The 16032-nt window shown below is 34.4% G+C and overlaps 1 protein-coding gene across 1 annotated transcript in view; it reads left to right on the plus strand.

The window, feature by feature from the left end:
- LOC138703748 (clarin-3-like) overlaps nucleotides 1–16032 on the plus strand; it is a 51069-nt gene continuing 35037 nt past the window's right edge. The window contains exon 1 of the mRNA XM_069831891.1: nucleotides 1–366. Coding sequence (XP_069687992.1) covers nucleotides 147–366 — 220 coding nt within the window. The 5' untranslated portion in view covers nucleotides 1–146. The remainder of the gene's footprint in view (nucleotides 367–16032) is intronic.

The following is a 16032-nucleotide window of genomic DNA, read 5'->3' on the forward strand; positions in this document are numbered from 1 at the left end:
TTACAGCCCGACGCGACAGGCAGTTGTTCCAGCGCGTCCTCGTGACGTGGTCGGACATGTTCCGAGACTTCAATGCGCGTGTAGAAGAGAAGTGAATATGTGACAATCTTATTTTATTTCGTGTGAACCAAGGTAGACTAATCAAGATGAATTTATTCAAACGGGGGATGATTTTCGTGACATTTTTCGGATCTTGTTTGGGAATAGCGCTTCTCGTGGCTGCACTGGGAACCAAATTTTGGATAGTTGCAAGTGCTCGTCGGGCCACGAACCCGGAGGTGTCTGATGGAAGAATTAATTTCGGACTATTCGAAGGAAAGAAAGAGCTAAATGTGGCGTATGGCTGGAGGACATACGACATCAGCGGTAAGTGGATAAGTGATCCAAGTGTACAGTTAAAATAGTGATCAATTATAAGAATTTTAAATAGGCATTACACCATGTACGGCAGGAACGTTTATTCACAATGATTGGCTGGGACTTTTATCATATTGCAAGTTAAATCCTTGATATACATGTTGTGAAAGTTAAGAAAGGCAAGTCTGAATTTAATGATTCACGGTGAAATATAATGTGGTAACAAGACCAACCCATGCCACGAATCTAAGGTTCACTGTCAACAGGAGGCATTGTATTAAAAAAAATATGGAGTTTTTAGGGCTTTGCACTGAAATAGGTCACGGCCGTTGTTTGCTTTTATAAAATAATCTTATGTTGCTATCCGAGTCTTCGCTGACGATTTAAGCAACTGAACATTTGTGATAGCCTTGATTTTATTTTACGAATCTCCGTCAATGCTCCTGGCAGACATGTTCACAGTCGGGGTCATACCCAATGACCTTCGTAAGTTGAGCTATGTTTGTTATAAACATTATTTAAACCGATTAGTTTTATATTTTATCAAAATGTGACATTTTCAGCGGTATATTCTCTGTCACACTGGCTCATATTTTGCTAAAAACGTGAATCCTGTAGGTATTTACAGTGTGTACAGTATTATTACTATTCCTTTAAAATGCAGTCACTGTGTTATGTCAAGCATTTATCCAAATGTAAGTCTACCACTGAAGGAGTGACAATATTAATTCATTATTTAAATGCCGTTAACTGGATACAATGCCAGCCCTAATATTGTGGAGTGGATTTGGATTATCTTCAATCAGAATGATAAATCAGGCGCTTATGTGTAACCAGAAATGAGATCATAACGAGTTTCGAAGTGGGACTAATGTGAAAGTTTGTCGCCTCTGCGAAGAATGCGCTGTACTATGTAGACAAATATAGGACTTGTTGCTAGCCCGTAGCACGTCCCTTCCATGGGTAAAGCCCTTTTTTTTCTCTTTTTATGAAAAACTAGCCGTACCCTTGCGCTCCGCTGCACCCGTTAGAAATAAATATAAAGTAATTACATAATTAAAATAGGACGTTTGATCCAGGGAACATTCGTGTTTGATAGAAGGATAAATCGTTTAATATGTTACTTAATTTAAATTGTACTTAAATAATTATAATGCGATCATTTTGATCCAGAGAGCAATCATTTGGTGCAATGACAATTACTTTAACGTGTTTCTTAATCGTTATTACATGCAACCATAGTTTAATGAAGATTGACATCATTTAGTTTTAATGTATATACTATATATTACTTGCTATATGTTTCAGAAGTTACTGTAATAACATTGTAGAATTATGTCCATCTAGAGAAACTACACTTTCCAATGGTGAAATAATAATTAAACAGTTAATTAGCTTCCGATATTACTTCATACAAACACAGAAACATTCTCTTAGGCTATGTTTAATAGCTTTCCATTATTGTTGTCCAAGGCCCCGTATAGACGAAGTCATTTGTTTTTATTTCAGTACAGCGCCTCAGATGGCGTTGTTATTGTAATTTTGAAACTCTTTTATCTCATTAAATATCAGTCCTATCAAAATGTTGTATAGAATAAAACTTATCGGAAATTAGTTTTAAAGAAACTTTTGTTATGTAATAGTTTTCATGAAAATCAATAATAGCGAGATATTTCGATTTATTTAATTCAGGCCTCCTTATAACCCCCCTTTTAAATAAAGTATTTTGAGTGCCATATAGCCTAAAATCTAAGTTACAACGAACTTAATTTATATTACAATTTTCATATAAATCGGTTCAGCCATTATCGCGTGAAAAGGTAACAAACATCCAGACAGACAGACATACAAACAAAAATTTCAAAAAAGCTATTTTCGGTTTCAGGATGGTTAATTATACATGTTAACACCAATTATTTATGGAAAATCGAAAATTACCAGAAAAATTTTGGCTACAGATTTATTATTAGGATAAATGAAGGGTTCAGAGACAAAGGACCAAGCGCCATTTATTAAAAACGGAGGAGACAAGAGTTAAAATTAAGCGAATGCCATAATTTAACGAAACATATAGCAAGTAAGATAAAGTATGCACATTAAAATTAAATGATATGTCAATCTTCATTAAATTATGATATTTACTTCACTTTAACTTTAACCCTTGCTTTCTCCATTTTGAATAAATGGCGCTTGGCCCGCTATGGCTCTGAACCCTTCAAATGAACTTCAGAGACATCTGGATGTAATAACAATAGAAAACACTGACTTAATGACTGAATAAACTTTGTGGACTCTAAAGCAGTGGTATCAATCTTTTTTGCTAGCGTACCCCCAAAATAGGCCAACATTTTTATTACCTTCATACCCCCAAACTGCATTGCAATTATATAAGAAATAACAAATTATGGCTATTATTTTTATACAAAATAAATTATTATCATTATTATTATTACTATTATTATTATTATTACTATTATTATTATTATTATTATTATTATTTATTACATTTTACTGGAAGCAAGTAAAGAGATAGGTTTGGAAGTAAATCCCGAAAAGACAAAGTATATGATTATGTCTCGTGACCAGAATATTGTACGAAATGGAAATACAAAAATTCGAAATTTATCCTTTGAAGAGTGGAAAAATTCAAATATTTTGAAGTAACAGTAACAAATATAAATGACACTCGGGAAGAAATTAAACGCAGAATAAATATGGGAAATGCCTGTTATTATTCGGTTGAGAAGCTTTTATCATCCAGTCTGCTGTCAAAAAATCTGAAAGTTAGAATTTATAAAACAGTTATATTACCGGTTCTTCTGTATGGTTGTGAAACTTGGACTCTCACTTTGAGAGAGGAACATAGGTTAAGGGTGTTTGAGAATAAGGTGCTTAGGAAAATATTTGGGGCTAAGAGGGATGAAGTTACAGGAGAATGGAGAAAGTTACACAACACAGAACTGCACGCATTGTATTCTTCACCGGACATAATTAAGAACATTAAATCCAGACGTTTAAGATGGGCAGGGCATGTAGCACGTATGGGCGAATCCAGAAATGCATATAGAGTGTTAGTTGGGAGGCCGGAGGGAAAAAGACCTTTGGGGAGGCCGAGACGTAGATGGGAAGATATTAAAATGGATTTGAGGGAGGTGGGATATGATGATAGAGAATGGATTAATCTTGCTCAGGATAGGGACCAATGGCGGGCTTATGTGAGGGCGGCAATGAACCTTCGGGTTCCTTAAAAGCCAGTAACTATTATTATTATTATTATTATTATTATTATTATTATTATTATTATTATTATTATACCTACAGGCTGCAATACCAATAGTAATGAATTATGTAAAATATTATTGCAACAAGGAAAAACAGAAATTGCTACTGTAAAAGAAAATATGTAAACTGTGATAATTATCAAGAAGTATAATAAAATATACATGTCAACATTTTACATACATAGTTAATGGAATGCGTACCCCTTGAGATAACCCCGCGTACTCCCATAGGTTAAATTTAAATACCACTTTTTATTTATTTATTTATTTATTTATTTATTTATTTATTTATTTATTTATTTATTTATTTATTTATTTATTTATTTATTTTATTTAACCAGGTAGAGATAAGGCCATCAGGCCTTCTCTTCCCCTCTACCAGGGGATTACAACTACAATATTAAGAATACAATTACAATTATAATTACAATTAATATTAAATTTACAAATACAATAAAAATCAAAGTACTAAAAGATTAACTGATTAATAAAAGCTAGACAGTTTATTGTAAAAGTTAAGAAGAGAGAAGCATTTCTTTTATTAATTAAGTAAAAATTAAACCTACTCTACGCAGTAAGAAAATGCTTAATAAGCTTGCTTTTGAACGCTACTAAATTCCGACAGTCTCTGATGTCACTGGGTAGGGTATTCCACAAGCGCGAGAGCGAGATTGTGTATGATGATGAATACGATGATGTCTTATGTGTTGGTATGGTTATGTGCTGGTTGGTTTCTCTCTTGTACGGAGTAGGGACCCGAATGCTTACACTGCAGCCTGAGGCTTATTGTACTTATCACTCCTATTCTTGCGAATGATTGGCTAGCCGAATGGCCGCGCTCTTGTACAAGTACAGCACGCCTCACCGTGAATTTAACCCGGGCTATTGTATCGATGATGATGATTTGTGAATTAATGATGGGGAAATGAGTCCGAAGTCCAACGCCGAAAGTTACCCAGCAATTCTGCTTCAATTGGTTGAAGGAAAACCTCGGAAAAACCCCCAAACAGATAATTTGTCCCAACCAGATTTTGAGCCCTGGTCCGCTCGTTTCATAGCCACATGTGCTGACCATTTCTCCACAGCGGTGGACTAAATACCCCTGTTCTAAAGCGTTTCGAAATAAAAACACTTCATGAATAATGAGTTCCATAATTTTTGGTAGGCTCCATAACATTCATTTGCCGAAATCCATTACTGTTCGTGAAATTTGAAATTTTATAATTATATTTAGGCTTTTACGCTGACTAATCAATAGCCTAATAATAATAATAATAATAATAATAATAATAATAATAATAATAATAATAATAATAAAAGCCGTCCTAAATAAGGGTTCGAATAGATCGGCCTACTAATCAATTCATAAAGAATAATCATGAAAACCAATTGTGTGACAATTTGAAAGGAAAAAGAAAACATTAAGATAAATGATATGAAAACATAGGAAATCATTTACAATAAAAGTTTGTTGGGTACAAATGATTACTAATTATAGCTAAGGATGATTTTAACACATGAGATCCTATGGCATCAATCGTTGCATCAGAAATTTTAAATTGTTTAAGTTGATTTAAAGTTTCTCGTGGGATCGTGCCACGGGCATCGAACATGAGACCAAAAACTGTCCAATGTGTAATGTGGTATTATGCTCCAAGATGCTGACAACAAGGCTCATATATGATTTGTTTTTCACGACACCCCTCTTGTGGCTCGTGCATCTCAAAACGGATTGTGGGATCAAGAATGACACTCTTATCCTTCTGCCGATCAATTATGATATCAGCCCGTCTAGTAGAGCCATCAGAAGAGATGCAACCAACCTCCTCACAAACCTCATAGGAAGCATTCTGACGGATTGAAGATGCGATGAGAGAACAAACCGTATTATGTCTGTTGATTCGGAGCAATTCTCCATGATGGCAGAAACCCAAGATGTGAGGAAGCGTTTCTTGCTCGTCGCATACTCTGCAACGGGTTGAGTCAAGAGTTCTACCAGGGAGAGTACGTACAGGTATTGTATTACAGTTCATCTTGATGGCTTGCGTCCACTGACTGCTCGAAAGTGCCTTTTTGGTTGAGATCCACGAATTACCTTTCTTCCAGTGAGAATAAAAAACAACTCCCAAACCTGTAATTAATTGCTTTGAATGTTTCATATTCCATCTCAAAGAAAGAGAAATCGAAATGGATTAGGTGAAAAGATACAAAAACATTACATTAATTATTTTCGTACTAAATTAGGTGAAAGAATAATTGCCGTTGTTATTTTTCTTCATCAGAAATAAGTAAAAACATTCATGTTAACAATCAGGTAGCAGAAACTGGAAAACGATGTGCGAATGTTATCGTCGCCCTGGTAACCTGATGTTACAATGTTTGTAATGAGGTGCACGTAGGCTGCTAACACGGAATGTAATGTCAACTGGGACGTGCGATGTACAAGGATGCATGTAGCATTCTGATGATGCGTGAATAAACGTGGGAGAGGACACACCCAACCACCGGAACTCCAGTTACTAAACCAACGAAACATTGAATAGTCACTACATGTCGGGGTCAAGTGCATGACACGTTAGAATTGTTTCTGCCAAACATATCATGTACATTTTACCGTAAGGATTAATAATAATGACTAATTAAATACATTTTAAAACATCACAGGCAAGCCGACAAGTCAATACATACCTAAACTTACTTGTTGCTAAACTATGTGCTACAGAATAACACAGTGTGCCCAACCTACATTTGTGGAATAATCTATATATATAATTTGAACTGGTAATGGAAATTACGGGAAAACGGCTGAACGGATTTCAATAAATGACCCCTCATTTTGAAGCTTGGAACCCAAAGTTTTTCAGAAAAATAGTAGTTTTCAGTGAAATATCAATTTTCCTACATTATTTTCCTATTTTCCAAAATCCATCTTCCTTCAGTTTTGAGAACTAATTGCATTTCAGCACGGCCGTGATTTCAGAATAAAACAAAATACACGCTACAATAAACAATAGCTATTGCACGAAGGCCACGACCTGCAGGATTGCTGACATATTTAGAGTTCAAATTCAATTGGTTATTAAAATCTTCAAGACTTGCTGAAAATAATTTACAGGTCTAATTCTGAGGAGTGTAATATTATCTTACGTAAGTTTTGTAGTTTTATATATATAATAGCTGCCACTCAGTAAATTATAGAAATGAAGATCTAATTTAACGCATTCTCTCTATCTACTTATATAACCCCAAAACGTTTCATTTTCATATCATCAATATAGCATTAATATGTATAATTAATGAAAAATAGTCACATCATGGCATTAACTGTAATGAAATTTCATTTATAGTGGTAATAATGTTAACAAACCATATATCAAGTTTTGTACATTTCAATATCCAAGTCAAGTTATTAATCAAGTGGGGTTGGGTCTTTTTCATATACTTAATGGCGGTGTGGTGTAGATATTTATATGCGTCATTCTCTTCGGTATTGGCCCGAGAGAGCGCAAAAATTACAGTTCCTGAGGAAAGACGGTATTACTTACTGATAAAATAAGAGGCCTACAAAATTTTGTAGTCTCTCGATCATTTCAGCAAGATCTCTTAGCAGGATAAAATGATTCTACCCTCTACATTTCAAGCTCTACATCCAGCAGCTATACCAAAATGCTACGTCTATTCTTCGAAAGCATAGCAAACCTGACTTTTACAATCCACAATGACCTGAAATGTCTATTGCTTTACTTCCACATGAAAAACCCACTGATCGCTTTGACATTGTTACTTGCGTTTTCGCGTTGAAACCCAAGATACATAGGACACATAGGTTCAAGAAAAAGTATTTGGCATAAAACCATTCAGAGGGAGTATGTTTCATTATTATGGAAGCAAATAACTTTCAAAATGTCTGGTATTTTTCATTGAAAATAAACCTGAAAAATTTTTATTTGAACGTCTAATGAACTTAGTTTGCAGCATTTGCTGCACAAGCCACTAGTAGTGTTATAATTTTATTATTTCCCTGTATATGATATTTTGACTTCGGGAATTTAAGCCTGTTGTCAGGTTGAGAACTTCCGCCACTCACGGCTGTTTACAAGGAAATATTACGGTTGATGACAGCACATTTTCTCTCCCGACAGTTCTATCAAATAGCCCCCCCCCCCTCCATACAGTGGGATGGAACAATGGATCGAATCGAACTATGTCTGGTCCATTACTCATCATTCGCATCACTCTTCGTTCTCTTGCCAACAATTTTTTCTCACCATCCCATTCTACAGTCATATTTCTTACAAGTTCCTTGCCTAGCATTACGTCATTAAAATTTTCGCAATCTTACTTGTTACACAGTTAGTAAGTATAATGAATAATAGTGATAGGCTTATCCAAAGAAATCTTAGAAATACGTACCGCACCACAAATTATTCTCAGGCTTAACACAATTTAAAATTCCGCTCTTTGGGGTGAGAAACCTATTTGTTACTTATTCTAATATGTAGAATTAGTGGCTAGCATTGAATATATATTAATGTAATAATAATATTTCAAGTGTTTTTATTTGCTTTGAATTTGTTTAGATCCTGTGTTATTATTATTATTATTATTATTATTATTATTATTATTATTATTATTATTATTAATTTATTACTACGTACTATTATGAACAGTAATCTCACTAGAGGTTTTCATTTATCTAGAGAAAATCAAAACTCGAGTGGGATTTAATTGACTATTACACGATTAGAAGAAAGTATATAAAGATTAGAAGAAATAAAGTACTCTAATACAATAAAATATTAATTGACTCACTGAAATTATATTTCACTAATGTTAGCTTCACGAAAACGTTTGAGCGGACCCGTCATTTTCAGTTGACTGTCTATGCTGTAAATAAATGACGATCACAAAGCATGTTTTATAGAACCCTATCTTTTATTTTCTCAGACAGTACCGTAAAGAATTTGCAGTTTGAAATGTTGGCAAAGAAAGAAACAAATGATAGGGGGATGATAAAAACAGAAGAAAGTATATAAAGATTAGAAGAAATAAAGTACACTAATACAATAAAATAGATATTAATTGACTTACTAAAATTCATTTAACTAATGCTACATTCACCAAAATGTTTGGTTTGAACGGAACCGCCATTTTCAGTCGACTATCTATACGAGAAACAAATTACGATCGCAAAGCATGTTTTATATTACCGTAAAGAATTTGCAGTTTGAAATGTTGGCAAACTAAGAAACAAATGCTAGTGTAGTGATAAAAACTAACAAATGCTAGGGAAGCGATAAAATTAAACAAATGCTAGGGAAACGAAAAAATTGTGCGATAAGCAGCCATGATTGGTTGAAAGACGTCCTTTCGTACCGTTTTATTGGTCAAAAGTAGTATGACGTAGTAAAAGTGTAATAGTCACATTAAATGATTATGATGATAAAATGGAGAAGAGGAGAATGCTTGTAGATTTGTAATATGTTTCGTTGTAACAAACTATATTATTTCTCTTTTTTCTATTTATAACTTGCTGGCTAAAACCAGTGCAAATAAACATCACTTAATCCTTGTCATACATCATGATGCAAGAACTATGTGGCATATTCGACTAATTCTTCCTTCTCTCCCAATTTTATAATAACTGTTGCAGATTTAGCAACACGAATTTCTGACTAATTCTTCTAGTGTTTTGTACTTAAGGTTATAATCTTTCTTTACAAGAAATAGGTACTCTTTCCCTTTATCTCCACAACACGTGTTGCCTTTCGAAAGTAATATACCGTAAAATGGGGTGAATAGGATCAGTGGGGGTGAATAGGATCAAAACTTTATTCTTGGTTATAAAGTTTGTTATAAACTGCAATTGAACGGGAAGACAGTCATTGCTTACTAGAACAATAATAGTAACCAATGACTGTGATCCCGCTCAAGTACAGTTTATAACAAACTTTATAACCAAGAATAAAGTTTTGATCCTATTCGCCCCCACTGATCCTATTCACCCCATTTTACGGTATTAAGTTTATTCGCATTTAATAAGCAAAATTCAATGGAAGGGTTGGAAACGGGAGGAGATAAATATGAAAGAATCGCGTGCTCTCAGAATTCTAGTCACACAATGCTCCCTGACTAATTACATTTATTAAAGCTGAATACATCATGTTACTCACTAGAGATGACATTTCTCACATATTCCAAATGTCGCTTCGCACGAAAATATTTGCACAACCTGAATTAGTTAAATTGCTGCTTTCAATGGCATGTCATGGAATATTTCTCAAATAACTCTATGTTTACAGGATTGCATCCATTTTCATATTTTTAATCACTTAGCGAATAACAACATTACTTCGGAATATGTATTATAACTCTTTCTCGTGTTAAATTTTACCGTACCTGGTTAACATGTTATTGACCTTCTTCAGAACTGGTTGTTGCTGGTTTTGGCGCCATTTGTTTTGTTTCCTGTGGGGCTATGTTTGTGTAGTGTAATGTGGAATCAAAGAGTGTGTGTGTTCTGAAATTGAGTTGTGTGTTGAGAATTTCATTTGGACGTGTTTTTATGTGTCTGTATATTTCGTATTGTTCTAGTATGTTTAGTTTCTGGATTTTTGGTTGGATGTGTAGAACTTCCATGTCTGTGTTGATGTCTCTGTAGATGTGGTTAGCATTTGTGATGTGTTCTCCATATGTGGAAGTGTTTTGTAATTTTGTTATGGCTATAATGTGTTCTTTGTAACGTGTTTGAAATGACCTACCTGACTGTCCCAGGTAGAAGTTGTTGCAGGTTGCATTCGATTTAGACAGCGATGAAAGAGTGATCATGAATAAAAACAGACTGTCATTCCATAGATACTTATATTTTAATGACTCTGAGTTTAGACGGCTACGACATCGTGATCTTATAACCTCCGCAACTTGAAATATTTATTTAATTTAAATTTGTGCTATCCTAGAAAAAACATTGTGTCGTTTCACAAACTGTACACTCGTGCCAAAAATATAACTTTACGAACTTGTATCATAAATAACTTTCGTGAAACTATTGGGCAATTGAATGAATAATGCTTAATGAGAGAATTTTTCTGTGCGTTGTATAGAATGGAGCGAACTTCTTAGGATACGTCGATGTGAAATGGGTCGGTGAACAGGTTGAACAAAAATACAAATTTTTATAATATTTTCCTATTTCAGTAATTATCTATAGTCCCGTCGCTCTTATTTCCGGCAGCCAATCACGTTGCAGGTCGGCTATATGTATACGTGTGCGTCTTGTGATTCGCTGCTGATGACGTTATGCACTTCCTAAGGCTTGATAAATACTTAAAATAATCGCTCGCCATTTTGGCTCTTTCGTTGGCGTTCACAGAAAGCACAGAGGACGTTATTTTCCGCTCAATTATTTGCTGAAGTACAATGCATTTGATTTATTATCATAGGAGCTACGGCTCGATAATGTTTAACGGTGCGGCAAATAGATCCCTCGTCTGGTAGCTCGGCAACGAAAGAACAAAAATGGCGAATGATACTACCTACCTAGACTTTATAGAACCTTCACTTCCTAAGGCGTAAGCAAAGAGGAGGAGTCACGCCGGAAATAACAGCGACGCGACTATAACTTTGGCTACTACGGGAAACTTGTTAATTTGCGAACAGGAAAAAATTTCGATTACTACAATAATGGAAAATTTATTTGACACAACGTAAATGACGCGTTTATATGTAAGCTAGTGTTTAAAATGTAAAATAATAAATAAGTATGAGCAATATTCACAATGATCTTTACCATAGACCTAATAATGCATTCTTTGATTTGGAAAGTAGATAATTATCTAAGCTACATGCATAAAGGTATTAGTAATTGTATTTACCTATATTAATGTAAGTATACGAAGGATAGCTTCAGGCCGAGAATAATTCTTTCGCTGTACATTCTCTAGTACTGTATTTGTAATAAACATAGTGGCTGTGAAGAGGGTTTTCTCCGACGAATTTGATTTCTGTAATCAATCTCATTACATCATTATGGTGCAAAATTTTTGAATATTTGCATCATGTCAGAGAGTCCAACGTTTCGAAGTTACTTATCGATTACACTGACAGAGAAGGCAAGGAAAAGGAGGAACTTAGGCTATCTGTTGGATACATCGCCAAACGTTATTCCCCAGGATTGGACAGACGTTTTACAGCCTATGTCTTTTGGTCCGGTCTGAAGAACAGTTCTTGGTAACGAATTCAAACGATAGGTTTTCCCCCTTTTCCTGATAAGGAAGCCAATACATAGGTCAGGAAAGTTAAATGTCTCTGTATCTATAACAAAGTAAAAGCACCATTGTATTGTATTGTATTGTATTGTATTGTATTTATTAACATTCCATGGTATTCATACATTGCTTACAGCTAGAATATGGAACAAGTAAAAAAACTTAATACTATTATAAAGTCTTAATTTATAGTCACAGTCTAGATGAAATATATACAGACGAGATTTACAATATAGTCTACTAGTACAACACAAAGTTTTAGTATCAATTTCATGAAGTGTTATTGAATGTCATGAATTCACTTACAGAATAGAAGGCGTGAGAAATTAGGTACTTCTTTAATTTGGCCCTAAATAATCTTATGTTTTGAGTTTCATTTTTTATATCGATAGGGAGGCTATTAAAAATTTTTACTGCCATATAACGCACTCCTTTTTGATAGCACGATAGACTTGCCGATGGAGTATGGAAGTCATTTTTTTACGTGTATTTATGCTATGAACTGTTGAATTAGTTACAAAGTTTTCACGATTACATACGAGGAAGATTATTAATGAAAAGATATACTGATAAGCCATGGGCATTATTTGTAGTTTTTTGAAAATAGTCCTACACGATTCCCTAGATTTGGCACCTACTATTATTCTAATTACTCTTTTTTTGTAATAGAAATATACTGTTACTATCTGTGGAATTTCCCCAGAATATTATTCCAAAACTCATTACCGAGTGGAAGTATGCAAAGTATATTGTTTTTAAGGTATTGATATTTACTATCTTTTGCATAGATCTAATAGCAAAACAAGCTGAATTTAGTTTGGGGGTAATTTCTTTAATATGATTTTTCCAATTTAACACATTATCGATTTTTAAGCCAAGAAATTTGGTTGTTGTTTCTAATAGGGATCTGTTATTAATTATTGCGCTAGAAATTTGCGACGTTGAATTTGGACAGGATTTAAATTGAATTATGTTAGTTTTGTTACAATTTACTGCTAATTTATTGACAGAACCAGTCACATATTTTGAAGAGAATTTCCCCATAAATTCTTCTTCCACGTTGAACACCGTAAAAGATACTAAGCAGAGTCGTTACATCACTGTTTCATTATTTCTGTATCTTCAACTCAAGAGCCTTAAGAATACCTTACAGCACCGCATTAATCTCCCAGTCCGGAGTCTGTTCAGGAAGACATGAAAAAATTGCTTTCACAGAACTCGGAGCCTGAGCGAAAGCTAGTGTCGTTCCCATACATTGTTTCTCTGCACTGTTGTCTCTTTTTATGATCTCTTCGGTAGCGATACAGAAAGGATATCGTGCCAGTCAGCTACAATAGTAGAAAACAAAAGAAAATCCTTTGTACAAAAAATCAGAACAGCCAAATCTGAAATCTTTTTGACCTTAACGTTATTCGGATTAACCGTTAACTGAATAGTTTGTTTGTATGTCATCGCTAGAAATATGGATACAGATTCTGCTGAGTTCTAGTACATTCTGCTGCCGATTCTTTTCTTTCTATAGCCTATCTCATTAATCTTGTATCGACCCATACTTCAGTGCGGTTTAAGGGAAGATAAACCTTATGTGTAGTATTGCCAACTGTGCAAAAACTTTCCAACTAAAAACACAGTCAAATACAACTAATATTATATTTGCTAACCAACTAGAATTCATTTTTTCCGCAATTATCACTCAAATAAAATTATACATTATGTCCACAGAAACATTTCGTGATTAAAAACTACTATAATTTTGTGACTATGCGTATTACGAAATTCATACCGGTGCCATTAGAAAAAACGACTCAAAAATAATTTCAGGGGATGTGTATTGTAATTGTTGATGGAAAAAATAGATAGCACCATAAGAAAAAAAAGATGCTGTTCCCGCTCTTTCGCTTGTCATTGTAGCATTGTTGGACAGAACGATAGAAGCAGATTGTGTTAAATGGTGTAAATGTTTACATTTGAACTCACTTCTGTCCCACAGAATTAAGTCAATAAAATACAGAGTGATTTATATAGAACTGACACATTGCTTTCATTAATTGTTTCAAAACGAATTGTGCTAGCGACAACTTATTATACCTAAAATGTAGAGGACTTTTGGGAGATTAAGTAACCCCATAGAAAGAAGTTCGGCGTTGTCAAATCCGGAGATCTCGGTGGCCACAGGTTCCTGGAAATTATTCGGTCGTCAAAGAAACTTGCAATTACTGTAGTTCCATGTAGCGCCATCTTGCTGAACATATCCTTGACTCAGCTCTACATCGTCCAGTTGCTCAACAAACTCAAAGACAAACGTCTTAATGATTTTTTGGGTGACTGCTCCAGTCGTGCTCTTACGTCAACAACAACCGTGGAAAGCCTAGATGAACGATGTCTTACCCTTTTCACTCACCAGAGATCCAGTTGTTTCCAATTTGTTTACCAGTCCCAGTATTGTGTTTCTTTTGGGAGGATTGCGAACACCAAATTCTCTCTGGTATGCCCTTTGAGTAGCTGTAATTGAATTCGTAATCCGGTATTGCTTCACAAGGAAGAGTCGTTGATTTAATGTGTACTGCATTTTCACGTTGATACAAAATGTCGAAAACAGCTGCCAACAATAGGAATAAAACATAAACATCTGCGCATCTAGTGCTGCCAACAATAGGAATAAAACATAAACATCTGCGCATCTAGTGACAAGGAATCGAAACTCCAGAACATTCTGCTTAATTTGGTGCTAAAATTGGGTCACTGCTGCCAACAATAGGAATAAAACATAAACATCTGCGCATCTAGTGACAAGGAATCGAAACTCCAGAACATTCTGCTTAATTTGGTGCTAAAATTGGGTCAGTGCTGCCAACAATAGGAATAAAACATAAACATCTGCGCATCTAGTGACAAGGAATCGAAACTCCAGAACATTCTGCTTAATTTGGTGCTAAAATTGGGTCACTGAATGAATTTCCAACGGAATAATTAAAGAAAGAAATGTGTCAGTTCTATATAAATCACTCTGTACAATAGCCCTATAGTCTACTGCATTTCGTGTCGTATTAAGGAACTTTATCTTCATATTAATTTTATAACTTTTAAACAGTTACTATCGTGCAATAGACTGCATGCAATTCATCTTAATAGTCAAATGAGAAATAAATTATGTAAAATTGCTAGTCATTATATTACATTATTATTTTCTTGGAAATCAGTAATATAGGACTTGCAAAACGTAAAAAAGTCACGAAATAGCGATCTCACCAATACACTGCTCCGCCTATTTAGTAGAATGGGTTTGAGTGTAGCCGGCCCGGATGGCTCAAGCGGTAGGGGCACGGCATGTCCCTATCGCTTGGTCCGAAGGGTTGTGGGTTCGAGTCCCGCCTCGGGCATGGGTGTTGTGATTGTATTAGTATAAGTAAAAAAAAAGAAGGAAACAAATGTAAACAAACGGAAAACAAAAATAGATAACTTTGGAAAACGGCCTCTGGCCGGTTAAAAAAAAAAAAAAAAAAAGTGTAAGGAAAACAGAAAAACAGTATAACGTGGTCTGTTGTTGTGACGAGAATACAAGATCCCGCATACCGGTAAGGCTTGTCACAAACACGTTCACGTCTGAGTATTTCTGGCTAAGTAAATATTATTCCACGCCTTGAAAACGACCCAAATATTAAGGATATTACTGAAGAGTTTAAGGTAATATCTATCTATCTATCCATCTATCTATCCATCCATCCATCTATCTGTCTATTTATTTATTTATTTATTTATTTATTTTAAGCAGAGCTGCTCTCAAATTTTACATCTCTAGTTGGTTAATTTTAAATCCTTTTTATAATCTTGACGAATTTTTTGATTGTACAATCTTTTTGTAATTTAACTGACCTTGTCTATACATTTTGTTTTTAGACATGTAATTTAAACTATTAAACTATTTATTTGTTTGTTTGTTTATTTATTTATTTATTTATTTATTTATTTATTTATTTATGTATTTATTATTGCATTGTATAGGTAGGTATAGGTATAGGACTACCTAAGGAAAAAAAAATTAATTTGATTAAAGTTGTATCAGACTCAGTTTTTATAATGAATTGGCAGCTCTTAAATACCCATTCCCGTATGATCGATTTTTTACT

This window comes from Periplaneta americana, chromosome 7 (assembly GCF_040183065.1).
Source record: "Periplaneta americana isolate PAMFEO1 chromosome 7, P.americana_PAMFEO1_priV1, whole genome shotgun sequence".
In the NCBI taxonomy this organism is placed as follows: Eukaryota; Metazoa; Arthropoda; class Insecta; order Blattodea; family Blattidae; genus Periplaneta; species Periplaneta americana.